This window comes from Callithrix jacchus, chromosome 17 (assembly GCF_049354715.1).
Source record: "Callithrix jacchus isolate 240 chromosome 17, calJac240_pri, whole genome shotgun sequence".
Classification (NCBI taxonomy): domain Eukaryota; kingdom Metazoa; phylum Chordata; class Mammalia; order Primates; family Cebidae; genus Callithrix; species Callithrix jacchus.
The window spans coordinates 19,587,316-19,603,500 of NC_133518.1; the positions used below are offsets into that span (position 1 = coordinate 19,587,316).

General features: G+C 35.6%; 1 protein-coding gene across 1 annotated transcript in view; it reads left to right on the top strand.

Moving 5' to 3' along the window:
• SERPINI2 (serpin family I member 2) overlaps positions 1 to 15,044 on the top strand; it is a 32,457-nt gene extending 17,413 nt beyond the window's left edge. The window contains exons 5-8 of the mRNA XM_017965702.4: positions 1,323 to 1,420; positions 4,865 to 4,951; positions 7,449 to 7,538; positions 12,043 to 15,044. Coding sequence (XP_017821191.2) covers positions 1,323 to 1,420; positions 4,865 to 4,951; positions 7,449 to 7,538; positions 12,043 to 12,119 — 352 coding nt within the window. The 3' untranslated portion in view covers positions 12,120 to 15,044. The remainder of the gene's footprint in view (positions 1 to 1,322; positions 1,421 to 4,864; positions 4,952 to 7,448; positions 7,539 to 12,042) is intronic.
• The last annotated feature ends 1,141 nt before the right edge of the window (positions 15,045 to 16,185 follow it).

The window sequence follows — 16,185 nt, forward strand, 5'->3', positions numbered from 1 at the left end:
GTGTCCATTCCCAGGTAAACAACGTTCTGAATGAGTTACCATCTTCCAAAAATACATATTATTTTACTAAGAAATATTTTACTCCCAGTAGAGTTCTGCCACAGCACGCTCATTGTTTTGGAGAATTATAATTAAGAAGCTCATTCAGTATTTGCCTATTAAAACAATGATTTAATTAGACTAATTACCCCACCTAATTTCTAGCTCTACATATGGGCCTACCTGCTGAATGAACGAGGATCCTTGAGCAGTAGTGTATACATTCTAACTGGGGAGCACAGGGACCAATGCCCAGAGGGCATAGACAAAGCTCTTCAGTGGGAATTGCTGGGCATTTTGCTGATGTAGAAAATATACGTAACTCCCTGTTTAAGATTATTACCTGTGTCTTTTCTTTCATAAAGAGTTCCAATCTGGCTTTAAAATGCAAATTAATGCTTTACGCTTCTGTGAAGTCAGTAAATACTAGCTTCTTCCCCCGCCCCCCACCCCGCCCCTCTGCCACCTTTTTATCTAAATGGGAAAGTGAAGTTTAGTGATTGCTTTTGGCTTGGAATCATAGAAGATCAGTGGCTGAGAAAATCTTTTGGGATTATCTGGTTAAATTCTTTTTGCACAGGTGAGGCAAATTAAGGCACAGACTAGTAACCCAGACACTACATCCTAACTTATGGCTCTGTGTTGGAAGCACTGGCTAGTTCCTGTACTTTTTGTTTTTTATTTCCTGTGAAAGAAATCTGGTTCCCATTCCTTTATCCTTTATAGGGCCTGTTCAGAAGATATTAGTCCTGTCCATAAACTGAAGAATGTCACATCGACTGGGACAATGGGCAAGATGAATGATAGGTTATAAATGCTTCTCTGTTCCTTAATAGCTAACAGTCTTCTCCAAGGACTGTGAACTCCTGTTCCCCGCTCATCATGTCATGGAAATCTGCCAGGAACCATCTTTGATGGTGTAAAATCTTCAATACATAACAGGGAAATTCGAGTCTTGTTAGAAAGGAGCCACGCAATTGAGACCTTAAATAGAACTTAGAATTCTCACCTAGTTTTGTTTGGTAATTGTTACTTCAAAAAAGTACAATTTCTGTTCCCTCTTTCTTCCAACCATTTATCTGGGAAGTAAGATACTAGCAACCCAGAATTGATTGTTGGAGCTGGGGAAAATGTTGTGAAATGTGAGAAAATGTAATTGAGATAATAAAAACAAAGTATTTTACAATATATTGTCCTCCAAGTCATCCATTAAAAAAATATTGATAGCAAAAATGTGCAGTGTTTTAAGACTTTTCTTTTTCTTCTTCTTTTTCAAATAACAGATTTAAAGTAGAACAAAAAGTAGACTTCAAAGATGTTTTGTATTCTTTGAACATAACTGAGATATTTAGTGGTGGCTGCGACCTTTCCGGAATAACAGGTAGTATGATAAGTATTTTTTATATTATCATGTTAATTTCTTTTGTCAGGACTGCATTAACTGAGCTTAAAACTGAAAGAGCATTCAGCTCTGGTAAATATATGCACAGTGAATAAATGTCATAGTCATGTTCAGCTGTCTGTAAACAAGCCCATTATTTTATGTTTAAGTAGTTTTAATGAAAGTCAAAAAAGCATTTTAGAATATTAGATAAGCACTCTAGCTATATTTCTAATAAAATTACGTTAAGTAAAACTATTATATGGGTTTGTATTTCTGCCCTGTTTGGATTTCCTCATCTGAATAATGGGAATTACAACTTTGAGTCTCTCATCTAAGCAGAGCTAATACAGCTCTTAGAAACCAATTTGCAAGAATTAATTCACTAATATGAGAACACAGGAAATAGTCATCCATAAGCTGCTGGATGATGAACATAATGAAGAAATTGTAACGCTACAGCTTGCAGATTTAGCAAGTGTCTTTTGGGCTGATAGCAAATCTGAAAAGATGGTGCTCTTATGCTAACTCACACCAGTGGAGTCCTGCATGGTTAACATGTTCACTTGCACAACAAAGTCAAGACAGTCTTTTACTTCTTCTAGTCTCAGTGGTACTCACTAGTTAAAAAATAACTAGCTAAAAAAATGGGTAAAGAGGGCCAGTTTTTACCATGTTACTTACCCTCTTTTAAATTCAATCTTCTGTTCTATAAGAAGGGGGTTAAACTTGTCTATCTGATGGGGTTTTGAATTATAACATGAAATCTTGCAGAAATGTTTTACAAATTTCTATGTAGCTATCTGGGCTTTGAAAATATGTTGTTAATTTAGTCATCGCTCATCAATTATGTGGGCAAATGAATAGAATGAAAAACTTTCTGATGGAGGAGGTGAATGAGATCACAAATATCAAAATGTTCATTATCACCTGCACACATGGTGTAGCTACTTGTTCTCACACTGACAGATAGATCTGGCTTCTCTGACAATTTTATCAGCACTAGATATGAGATGGTCAACATTAAGTACTGCAGCAGGATGCTCTGTAAGTGTGCTCTGAGACACAACCACCTCAATAATACAAACCGTTTTTCATGCACTTCCTCTTCTGAAACTTCTTTCCGGTCATAAGGAGATCACTCCATATGCCTCAGATACTTCAAACAGCTATTTGTTCTGCAAATTCCCAGCAATTTGTGACTTCTATAAAATCTCCTGTTACAGGCAGATTTTTAAAGAAAATACTTCCAAAGTGTTTCGTGAAAGACTTTACTCAAGAAAATAACACTGAGCAGTCCAGCATTTTCTGTTCTTTCCCTCTTGAGTTATCTATTTGAGTTGTTTTAACCATTTTGGTTCTGTCTTATTTCCTAGAAGAGTCGTAGCCAATGCTGGTACTTCAGCTGTTAGCTAGGACCACAGTATATTCTCTGCTATCTCTACTTATCATTTGTACAATAGAAATTCACTAAAGGTTACTATGAAGCGCCAAACTATTATAATTATATGGTTCACAAATTTTGAATAAAATGTTTCTATAGAGTTACTTTGGAAACTTTGAGAAAAAAATATTTGACTTCTCAGTTACTACTCCTTGTGTAGCCCCATAGTAAAATAATTAACCTTTCTGAGTCTAAACATTCTCATCTGTTAAATGAGATAATGTAGTGACTGGGGAAATAAATAAAAGAATGTATGGAAATCATGTAGTTTAGCATTTGGCACATAGTTAAATATAAAGCAAGTGGAAAGAGCATCGCATTAATATTTACTTGCACATCTTCTAGCAAATGTACTGTTTTCATGTTCTCCCAATTTAATAACAGTGTACTTAGAATTTTCATTTAAAATTTAAGACAAATAATTATTTCGAAGGTATAATGAATGAGTTTATAGAGTCCACACTGTTACTTCTAACCTATTATATTTCAGGTCCTGTTCTTTTCCTAGGACTGTGTTTTGTCTATAGTGAGATGGAACAAAGGAGACTAAGGTGTTTACTCTAATGGCCAGGGAGTCATTTGGGCTGGTGCCGTTGCTAAACTGGGTGAAATTCTTCATTCCTCCCTAACCTGCTTTTTGGTCGTTGCTCTTGGTGTGGACCACCAGGTCATTCCCTCTGTGTTTATTGATCTAACTCCAGGCAATCCTGGAAGAAGAAGGTGCTATTTGCCTGACCTTGAGAGAAACATTCTCTTGCATTTCAGTTAATTCACACTAATAGTGTGGATACCCATCTTTCTTTATTTTACAGGTTTCTATCACTAGACATATTCAGATGCATTGACTTACTTATTATTGACTTACCTATTACAAATATCTATTGCAAGCCAACTAGGAGCCAGGCAGTTTTCTAGAGCATGCTTCCTTTGTCCTTTGAGGAACATTGTCAGCTCTATCTTGTCTTGCAGAGCCAGCTTGACACGGCTTGTGGGCTCCCGGTTTCACTTCTTTCTTCTCGAGGGGACTATCCTTATAAGTCACTCTACCAGAAACACTTCACATATACATCAGTTCCACCAAGGGGAGAAAAAGATCATTCACTCTCAGCTTGTACCCACCCCAGAACAAAACATTGTAAGACACTATCTTATGCTGAAAAATTTAACAGGTTTTAAAGCATATCTCTGAAGTGATTTTATAACAGGTGACACAGAAGTTCTTCAGACTTTCGTAGCTTCCCCAGATTTGAAGGAAAGTACATTTTGTTTTAAACTGAGATCAAAACTAAACACAGAATATAAAAGGCACTTTGGCTTTGAGGTGAAACATACAGAGTGGGATTAATTCAAATCTGGAAAGCCTCTTTCATTCTGTCTATAGAAGAGGGCTAAGTGAGGAAAAGCTGTCCCTTCAAATATTTCACTTAGTTGGATACTTGATTTGAGGCTTACATCATTTACCTTTTATGTCACAGAAAAACTTGATCTCTCTATCTTTGTATATATGTCATCTCTGGAAGAGCTAAACCTAAACCACCTTTATCTGTAGCAAATTGACTAAGTGGGAAAGAATGCATTTATTTGTTTCTTTGTCTTTGATCATTAGCAAATGTACTTATGCCAGGCACGGTGGCTCACACCTGTAATCCCAGAACTTTCAGAGGCAAGGGTGGGTGGATCACCTGACCTGAGGTCAGGAGCCTAGTCAACATGGTGAAATCCCATCTCTATTAAAAATACAAAAATTAGTTTGATGTGGTGGTAGGTGCCTGTAATCCCAGCTGAGATGGTGGGAGAATCGCTTGAACTTGGGAGGCAGAGGTTGCAGTGCTCTGAGATTGTGCCACTGCACTCCAGCCTGGGCGACAGAGCAAGACTCCACCTTTAAAAAAAAAAAAGAAAGAAAGAAAGAAAGAAAAAGAAAATGTAATTAATCTGGAACCTAATAGGTAATGGCTCTTGATTTTAACTCTTAAATACACTTTCGTATTTTTTACCAGATTCATCTGAAGTATATGTTTCTCAAGTCATGCAAAAAGTTTTCTTTGAGATAAATGAAGATGGCAGTGAAGCTGCATCATCAACTGGTAGGATGAATGATTTCTGGCCAAGCTAGGAGGAAAGATGGGGAGATGATAAACATTAGGGTGCTGGCCCTGTTGAAGTATTGTAATCTCCTTTTTCTCTCCTGCTGTCTAATACACTACAGGAGGGGAAAAAAGGAAATGGTTGTAGAAGCTGTTCATATTTCTCTTCAGTCACAGCATGATACAAAAAGGAAGGGAAGAGTTTTGATTAAGAGTTGAGGCTTATCTACTGGTATTTGCTGACTTGCAAATTGGATTACCTTCAAATTACCAGATAGGACCTGTGGAGAAAACTTTAAGGCTCAAACATAAAATCATTATTTTTTAGGAATGCTCATTCTTACATAATTGTATTTTATTTCGTTCTTTTGCTACACCAACTTTGTCCCCACTTTGCTCATTTGATTCTTATTATTACATCTATGGCAGTGGCTCTGAAACTTACCCTGCACATAAAAATCACCTGGGAAGCTTTAAAAATACCTATGCCCAGTCCATACCCCAACATAATTAAATCAGTATCTCTGGAAGTGAAAGTCAGAGTCCAATATTTTCTTAGGTTTTTCTAAGCGATACCAATGTGCATCCAAGAACCAGTGCTTCATATTGGCTTGTAGCTTGCCCTTTTTATTGCAGATGTAGTGCATAGACCAACAACAGCACCACTTGGGAACTTGTTAGAAATGCAAAATCTTAGGTCCAAAACCTAGACCTATTGAATCAGAATCTGCATTTTGCAAGATCACTAGGAAATTTATTTGTACATTCTAGTTTGAGAAGCACTCTTCTAGGCCATATTTTCTTGACCAAATGACATTTTAAGTAGCATCTATGCTGCATAGAAATAATGCTTGAAAAATAATTAGAAAAAGCCTTAAAATTCATTAGAAATGGACAAGCAACTTTAATGAATTCCTCATAAGTCTATTTTAATTCCTCATATGATTTGAATTTTAATCAATATTTAAAATGTTTTACTTATAAGTATATAAAAATTGATATTCATTTATTAAATTCTTTATTAATTTACAATGCTGCATCGGGGCAATGGATTTTGACATCTGAATGAAACACACTGGACTCCATTACAATTTTGTCATCTCCTGAAGGATTTTGCATTGCTGTGCTCAAGGAACTAGGATTGTAGGGGATGAGCTATATTAATATTTGAAGAAGTCAAAAGCTTATATTTGGATGAAGTTGCTGGATCACGTAGACAAATTTTCCAGCTGCTTTTAAACAGTACTGAAAGAGTCCTTATAGATCTTTGTTTGATTTCATTATATTGGTGCACAGACAGGCCCAGCAATGGAAAGTGGCTTACCTGAGGTCAGACTATTGATTGACAGCAGAATTTGAACAAAACTCCGGTTCCCTGACTATAAGTTCAGAGCTTTCCGCTGTTGCCCACTGCCGCTCATTTTAAGTCTAAAATTGTCTAGGATTCTGTAACAATCATTAAGAGAAGGCAGATGGATCAACAATGAAACTCCTCAGAATAGTGAGCCTGGGTATTCTGACGTTCAGAAATCTACTCCGGGATTGCTCAAAAGCAAAGACATGCAGGTATTTACTGTAAATGGGAATAGGCGTAAAACTGACCTTGCTTTGAATTTTTCTTAATAACTCAGACATGAGCCTATATTCACTGGCTATTTGGGTAGCAGAGCCTTGATATTCTGGAGAGGAGAGTGTCATTCATGTTATCATACAAAGATTATATTTGACTGTTTTTCAATTTTAATGATACATTGTGATCTTCTTTTTCCTGGAGTCTGAAAATAACAGTACAAAATAATTGTATTATTGGTAAAGACAATCTCTGAATTGAGCATAAAAATATTTAGTTTGGAAAGAAAAAATAACCTTTTATATTTTCCCATTCTAATATTGACAAATGCTGTAATGGAGCAACATAATATAAATTATCAAAGAAAGTAATTTTTAAGGAAGCAAATTTCTGCTTCAAATCTCATAATAAAAATTTCACACATATTCACTGCTCAAATCCCAAAAGCTGTAAGCTCACAGAATAATTTTGAAAAAGTAAGTAAAAAAATTAATTTGAGCTCAGATGTGATTACCACAAATGTGAAGTATAAAAACGAAGTGCAAACATACCTAAATAGGAATTAGGAATTACAAACATTATAGAAATAAATCATATAATACAAATAAAAAGTGAACAGAAAATTACTGTTTAAAAGATAAATTTTTTTAACTGCTTTCACTAAGTTGAATCTGGTGTCTGGCTTTCTTCCTCTCAGCATAAATATAAAAGTTAGAATGATTCTATGAGTGACCTAACATTTATTCTTCAGTACTTTGGTTTTTAAATGTATTGCAAATTCCTCCGTATTTAGAAAATTATTATTTTTCACATGTTAACTCCTTACACAAAATGACTTTTTCTATCTACAAAATGTATTATGAATATACTTACTTTACTGATCTTTTTAATGCAAATATCTAAATAACTGTTGCCTCAATTTTATAGGTATGCACATCCCTGTGATCATGAGTCTGTCTCGAAACCAATTTGTAGCAAATCATCCATTTCTGTTTATTATGAAGCATAACCAAACAGGTACCTTTTTTGAGAATTCTTTGGGGGAACTGATTATGTTAAGCAGAACTAGTTCCAGTTTCTAATTGGAATGTACATATCTGAAGTCATGTGTTCTTTCAGTGGGTATTTGTTAAGTGCATTTTACTTACCAGGTATTGTATTTTAAGAGATGACAGGAGCCTAAAATAGGGTGGTGGCAATAATAGCTGCCATCATGGCTACTATATATATGTGGTAGCCATTTTATATAACTATCACTAAAACTAAAACCACTCCAAAAAATTAGACATTTGACAAATAAAGGCACAAAAGCTCAGAGAAAGATTGTATAGTTTATCTCAGGTTATATAACTTCAAAGTGTCAAAGTGGGAATGCAGGTCAACTGTCCATGATGACACATTGGGGATGGAAATTGAGAGGTGTGGAGTTGTGAAAGAATTCAGAGATGGATATGAAAACAATAGGTGACAAACCTAGCGTAGGTTCTGAGGGGAAGGGAGGAGTCCAAGGTAATTTCAAATCTCCAGTTTGGGTGACTGGTGAAAGATGATGGAGTTTGGTAAAAAATTGAGTTTAGAAGTAGCAGACTGGATTGCCATTGGGCACAGTGTCAACACGGAAATCCAGATTGTCTGGATAGATGCTGCAGCACTTTCTCTTGTGAATAAGAGAAGCCAGAAATGTGAATACAGTGGGAAAATTGTCAGGTTTATGTTTAGGATCCCTCTGCCGTCATACTGCTCATGTGAGAGTTACCACGGGATAGTGGAAATTATATTTTACTCATCTCTGTATTCAGCCCAATATTTGCCAAAATGCCTTGCACATAATTAGTTTCCCTACAAACTGAGGGTGTAAAATTGGGTTGGGCTCAAGTTCCATCTGAATTCACTATCAGTTGTGAAACAAGTTGCTTGTCCTCTCTAAGCCACACTTTCTCTATATCTCATATGAACTTAATTGTAATAGTACTTGGGCCGGGTGCAGTGGCTCATGCCTATAATCCTAACACTTTGGGAGGCTGAGGCAGGTGGATCACAAGGTCAGGAGATGGAGACTATCCTGGTTAACATGGTGAAACCCCGTCTCTCCTAAAAATACAAAAAATTACCTGGGTGTGGTGGCATGCACCTGTAGTCCCAGCTACCAGCTACTCGGGAGACTGAGGCAGGAGAATCACTTGAATCCTAGAGGCAGAGGTTGCAGTGTGTGAGATCAGGCCACTGTACTCCAGGCTGAGCAATAGAGTGAGACTCCCATCTAAAAAACAAAAAAATGTAGTACTCATCTCATAGAGTTAAATAGAAGACTTTCTGAAACCTGTAACACTGTGCCTGGCACATACTGTGTTCACTATGAATAAATTAATAAATATGAATGAGTGAATAAAAGAAGAAAGGAAAGTGAAAAAGTATAAAGTCATTTACAGGAAGAAGAGACATAGTTAATCACAGAATCTGAATCCGTTAGGTTAACTAGGATACTAGTATTGTTGGCTCAGTAAGGGATACATCATTCTTTTGGCTCAATGAAACTAATGCTGAGTGACCCTTCTGAAAGTCATATCTTAAAAACAATGAAACAGTTTTAGAACTGATGAGAGTGCATTAACACAACTTCAATTGTGGTAATGGATGTGTCAGTGTTCAAATGTATTCTAAGTATGTCATTTGATCTATATGTTTAACTTTTGGATAATTCTAATTTGTTACAATTAATGTATAATTATGTACCATGGAGACAGAAAGAAAATAAGCTGCATTGAGCATCAATGTACAAGTAAATCATGGCATTTAGAATAATTATGTTTGACCCTATTTTCCAAGTTGATGACTTGTTATATGCTAAGGCCAAGTAACAGTTATCAGTAAAACAGCAGTAAAAATTCAAAACTCCAAAGAACCTACTATTTATTTATTCGTGATAATGCTTAACTAGCAGATCTTAATGACAGTTTGAACTGTTTTATGCTCTCTATTGTAATGAGACTTTCTAAACTAGGGTTACTCCTTTAAAGTATTGTTTAAAATAAATGGCCACTCATTTATCAGGGACTGTCCATTGTTGCTGTATAAGATGTAGAAAGAGCTGTTATCTTAAGACAATATATATTTAGTGATTTATCAATTTTTCTCTCACAAATGAACTCAAGAAATCGTTGAGATTAATGAAGATAGTGATTTAGCATCACCATAGTGAACTATTAAATGGCTTCATGGTGTACATAAAATGTGTTCTGTTGATGATTTCTGAAGTTTGAGGATGAATGATTTTAGGTTTAGTACAATCGATTTTTATATAGCCTGGAAATTTTCTTTTAGCCAAACGGTCCTTTTGTTCAGAATGTATACTTATTTGGATTTTCCTATCAGATGAATTTTATATTGCAGTATATTCATCTAAAGCCCTTACTAAGCTAAACTTCTAGGACAATAAAGCACCTTTTTAAGGTTGAGGATATAGGCCAACTTTATAAGTTTTGAGAAGAAAATTGTGAGATACTCATGAAAGTTACCATTCCTGAAAAAATAGTGAATTATGATTTTGAAATTGACAGGACTCCAGACATAATGAAAGTTATTGCATTTAGAACTCTTTCAGGTCATGCCAGCCGCGGTGGCTCAAGCCTGTAATCCCAGCACTTTGGGAGGCCGAGGCGGCTGGATCACAAGGTCAAGAGATCGAATCCTGGTGAAATCCCGTCTCTACTAAAAAATACAAAAAATAGCTGGGAGTGGTGGCGCACACCTGTGGTCCCAGCTGCTCGGGAGGCTGAGGCAGAAGAATTGCTTGAGCCTGGGAAGTGGAGGTTGCAGTGAGCAGAGATCGCGCCACTGCACTCCAGCATCACGCCTGGCAATGGAGCGAAACTCTGTCTCAAAAAAAAAAAAAAAAAAAAAAAAAAAACCCAAAACTCTTTTAGGTCATGCGTTGAGGGCAGAGACAGATTGAAGAATTTTCATTAAGAATTTCTTTTCTGGCCATTAGCTTGGTAATGCTATTGTATTGTAATATTAGAAAGTCAAATTTGCTTTCATCTGATGAAGATGTATAAAATATTGATTAAATATAGAGGACACTTATTTAAGAAGAAGGCATGAAGATAAGAAAAAATATTTTTGCTTCAGTCTGCCTCTAAATTCTTTGCTATTATGTCAAGGGAGATTTTACTAATCTGCCCAATTTAGTAGTGAGTAGATTGATGATGGCATGAAGACTCAATAAAAAATGTGAGTCTTCCTGCAAAAAGAAACAGATTGAAAAGGCTGGGACTAAAACAGATTGAAAAGGCTGGACTTTTATGTGATATTCTACACTTCTAGGTATTTAAAATTTTAAGATATTGTCTTCAACTATAAGATAGTGTTTGTAGAAGTTACTTTAACATTTTTCCAAAGAAACTATTCTGATGTACATTTTAATGCAATAGCGTTATAGCATTAGTATTATGAAGATATAGGAGTCACTGCCTTTTCCTATTGTGACTAAATTTAATATCTATTCTGGGAAATGTATTTATGTATCTTTATCTGTCTGAAATATTGGGGTATTTTCTTTGTTCCAGAATTATTTTAATATTTTGAAACAGAACATCGTTAACTATAATTACTCATAATAAAAAGTAAAATCTGCTGGAGTTTATGTCTATTTCCATGTTATTGGTTCTTCAAAGACTGTGTCTTTGGATTGAATAGTAGGGTTAATAAAAAAGGGCTGTCCCACAATTATTTCAACTACATTTAAATATCATTTTCATTAGCTTTAAAATTATGCAAAACTTATCACCTTTGAAATTAACCTTTATTACATCTGAGCATAAGTTACTTAAGGCAACATTTGACATTGACTCATTCAATCTACTTCTCTTAACCCAGTTGAAAAGAAAGGTGAATAGATTTTAGTACATTATTCTTTCTGTTCTGTTCTTTAGTTCTTAGTTCCTTTTCACTTGCAAACACAGAATGGCTGAAAACAGGTATTTGCACTTATACCATATACCATATCAGTTTGGTGAGGATTTGAAAGTATTAGCGATATAAAAATATTGTCTTTGGCAATAAAGTAAGCTTTGATTCAGAGCTGAAGGAGGAGAACTGTGAAGTTGCACTTTTAACTCTGAAGACTTACATTACATGCATAAAATGACGACTGTTAATGCCTTGAATTTAAAACTCTACTACGCTCATCACCATTTTATTATGCTATGTTCGCTGGACTGGGTCTCTATATTTAGAAGAACACCTCTCTGTCACTTTATTTTTGCTTCCCTCTGTAAAAATACAGAATTAATGCATTTTCCATGACAAGCTGTAGTGGGTGGTGATTTACTTCATAAATTACCAGAAAATGATTAATAATGATATAATTGTGAATTTGAGACAAAAGAGAAGGCTTTACTATTAGACACTGCCTATTTATCTTACAGAGAAGAAAGACCGAATGATAAATATTAAGAAAAACTAATTATTGTCAGTTGTTTTCTCCAGAAATTACTAAAGTATATTTGTTTTTTTCCCCTAGAATCAATTTTGTTTATGGGAAGAGTGACGAATCCTGACACCCAAGAGATGAAAGGAAGAGATTTAGATTCACTGTGAATGAAAAGCACAGCCTCAGAATAAACGATGATTTCTGGAAAATAGTTGATTGGTGAAATATCATCATCTTGACAATATTTGCTCTACATCTTATTTCTTTTCTGTTTTAAATTATGCCTGTAATAATAGAGATCTGTCTTGATGAATAAGTAAAATTAGGTATGCATTTGTTTCTGTTCTTTCTGTATGTTTTAGAAAGTCTACATGAATATAAAGCAGTGAGTTTATATAAAATATTACCATTCATAAGTTAGAATAATCCTGTCTATAATATCTTAAATATTAAATTCTTGTCTTAGACATAAAATTCATCATATCCTAAAATATTGGACTATTAGACTTAGGCATAGCATCATTAGCCATGGGGAAGTAAGATCAAGAGACCACGGACATGGTACATGCCTTCTGGGGTGTCACTTAAGACACAGAGATCCAGTATTCCTGGCAGTAGAGGAGCTCTGGGTATTTTACGAATCTTAACTTGTTATTTGACATAGTGCATTTAATATTTATCTTGTTTCAGTTCCTTTTGGAGCAGACCAATTTTTTTTCTACTAATTTACGGTTTAAAAATGTACACAAAGTAGAAATGCTGAGCACTTTTGTGAAAGATTCTTCATTTTGTAGGTGAAAGTAGCAGCCAAATTAGTGTGACTCAGGAAGCTGACCTTCCACAATTTTACAATACTGAGCCAAGGAAGTGTTAGAGTCAAGTTTGTGTTCTATAAAGATTAAATGCAGATCCCTTCCCATGAATACTCTGAAACATCACATCTAAATATCAAAAACTAAAACTACATTCTAGTATTACTTTATGCAGCATGTTTCACAGTTTTTCCATTTTCAAGCAAATGATATAAAATGTCTTTTTGTTTGTTTGTCTTGGAAATTTTGGCAGAGAGCTTAATGATAATGGCTACATCTCACTGAGCCCTAATTGTGTGTTGAGCTCACTGAAGTAAGCACTTTTACATTATGTTAAATGTACTAAAATTTTTATGAAACAGTGTTACCTCACTTCCTGATAAAGAAACTAAGACTCAAAAAAGTTATATAAATTAAAGACACATAACCAATAAATATGGTAGGTAGATCTGAATTCAGAACGACTTGAGCTAGAAGTCTGTGAGCTTAATTACTAAGTTATATTCCCTTTGCAGGGAAGGAAAAAATAATTTTCTTCTAATTCTCATAGTTTTGAGCTAGTATCCCTTGTAATAAGAGACAGGACAGCCAAGTGTTGTGGCTTACATCTGTAATCTCAGCACTTTCGGATGCTTAGGTGGGACGATCACTTGAGGCCAGGAGTTCAAGACCAGCCTGGGCAACATAATGAGGTCTTGTCTATAAAAAATTAAAAAAAAAAATACCCAGGTGTGGTGGCACATGCCTATGTTCCCAGCTACTGGATAGGATAAGGCAGGAGGATCACTTGAGTCCAGGAGTTTAAGGCTGTAGTGAACTATGATTATGCTACCGTACTCTAGCCTGGACAACAGAGTGCGACCTAATCTCAAAAACAAAAAACAAAAAACAAAAAACCAAAAGATTAAGAGAAACAAAGACATTTGTTAACATGTATACCGCATGTACACATAGCAGATACCCAGGGAAAAATGAGTAAATCTCAAAGAAGTGGCTTAGAACTCTGGCTTACATAGCATCTTGGATTTATAAGGGCAGGACCTTGGATTTATATGGGCAGTAAATTGTAGAAAGGCAAATATATGGTAGATAAAGGCTATTTTGTAAAATTTGTTGTGTAGATTCCTGTGGTGATATCTCCAGGATGATAAGGGTCTCAAGTCATCTTCAGTGATCAAACTCTGTCCTACTTGGTAGAAAGAGTGGAAGGATGAGTTGGGGGAGGGCAAATAACTTTTCCTGTATCTACTTATTCTCAGTTGCCTTTAGCTCAAAATAATCCTATGCCAAAGTGGCATCTTTTGGGGTGCCAGATTCTGCTGCCCTTCCCCTCTACTTCAGTCTCCAAAGACTAGGTATCCATCTACAGCAAAACCTACAGCAATACTCAAGGCATTATGAAGCCAACTTTAGAATGAATTGTGATTGCTTAAAAATCATAACATAAATGAAAGAATGTTCATCTCTCTACTTTCAATTTGCGTTTACTTATATATAACACAGTAAATACTAATCTACATGTTAGTGATACACATTTGGGGCATAAATTCCTCACAACCTATCTTTTTTAAAAATGTGAGTCTGATTCAGGAAGGAGAGAATAATGAGTTAAGAGGACAGGTGTGATCCAGATTCCTGCTTCTCTTGGGTTGCCTGAATTCTTCTGATCCTTTTTCATGCATCATATGTCATGCTTTGGGGATTTAATCATTTCACAAATATTAATTGTTCTTTGACCATGTTTCACATACTTTCCTAAGCACAAGGGATATATCAGTGAGCAAATCTGTCAAGGTCCTTGTCTTTCTGGAGCCGACATTTTACTAGTAGCAGTAACCAGTGAACAAATACAAAAACAAGCTAATTTCAAATGACAGCAACTGATGACACTAATAAAATAAGAAAATAAGAGGAATTTCAATAATTGAGATAAGGTGACTACTCAAGTTTCACTTTAAGTACATGTTCTTACAATATGTTTCTAATGTATCTGTAATCTGTTTCCTTTAATAAGATTTGCTAAAAGTCTGCCTCGAGTTCCCTACTGAGGATCCTGAAAGCATTATACAGAAGTTGGGTAATTTTTTTTTTTCTGATTTCATGTTCTTCCAGTTTGTGTTATTTGGCTTAAAAATGGAAGCGTCGTCCATACGCTCTTTATGGAAGAATGAATAGCCTTCTGGTGTGAATTCCAGCTAAAAAACACCCTTTTCTACCCTACTTTGGGTATATAGTTGCCAAACCATTTCTAAAATTAAAACATTTAATCTTTACCTTCAATTGCAAGTAACTCAGTAGTTATTACAAGTTCATATCATAAAGGTTACAAGTGTCTGGAATACGTTTAGAAAACATAAACCTATTTATGAAGGAAAATAAGTATGAGATAATTTTCTTTCCTAAACTATACAAAATCTGTAGGATTTGCAACAGTCCGTAATCAACATGGGATAAAATTATTGTCAAATTAACACCCCTTGTAAAAGTCTAGTATGTAATATATATTGGAAATATTTTTACTCCTCATGGAGGCAAATTAACTTTTAAAATAGTATTTCTGTTGGAAACTTTGAAATCGGTTTTCATTGACTTCACATAGCCATAATTCTTGGCATATTCTAGAGGAGCTGTTACTACACTGAACTTGGGTCTGCCTGCCTAGCACAGCAAGGCCAAATAATGATGTGGGGATTTGCAATAAGAAAGTGAGGAATTCATTGCAGGGCAGCAGGCAAGGAGAATCAGGCAGCTCGTGCTTAAGATCTGAAGTATCCAGTGGCTTTACTATAAGGCTTTTTAAAGGCAGGGAGGCAGAGGTTACAGGCAAAACCATAAGTCGATACATGGAGGCTATACATTGGTTTGGCCTGAAAAGGTGGGACATACTGAAGCAGGTGAGATGGGAGGGTGGCATGGCCCACAGATCACAGGTGGATTCAAATATTTTGTGACTTATTACTGGTTTGTCTTTGTCTAAAATTTTGGATCAGCAGAAAGGAGAGTTGAGCTCTGGCCTGTGAGCAAAATTTCCTTCAGTTCCCTCAGGAAGAAATTTAGAACAAAGAATGACAGAGTTAAGTCTTCAGTTCCTCCTTATCTGAGATCTATGTGCCAGCAGATGGCTTTCCATGTGGTGAGGGGTCCAGGTTTCTGAAAAACAACTCAGGGACATATGTGAAGATTTCATCTTTAGTTTCTATAAAGAACCAAACACTGGCTCTAGCTTCCTTGGCTATCGTTTTAAGCTCTTACTGCATTCTTGCTTATCAGGTTGCTCATTTACTTCTCAGGGCTAGGTTGGTGGCTGGAATTTCCCCTGAAGGAACTCAAGATTTTTCTTTTTTTCCATGCTTTTGGGGTGGCAGGCCCCTAGGAGAGATCCCTGTTCCTTCTCAGAGTCTGCCACATCAGGTGGTATAAC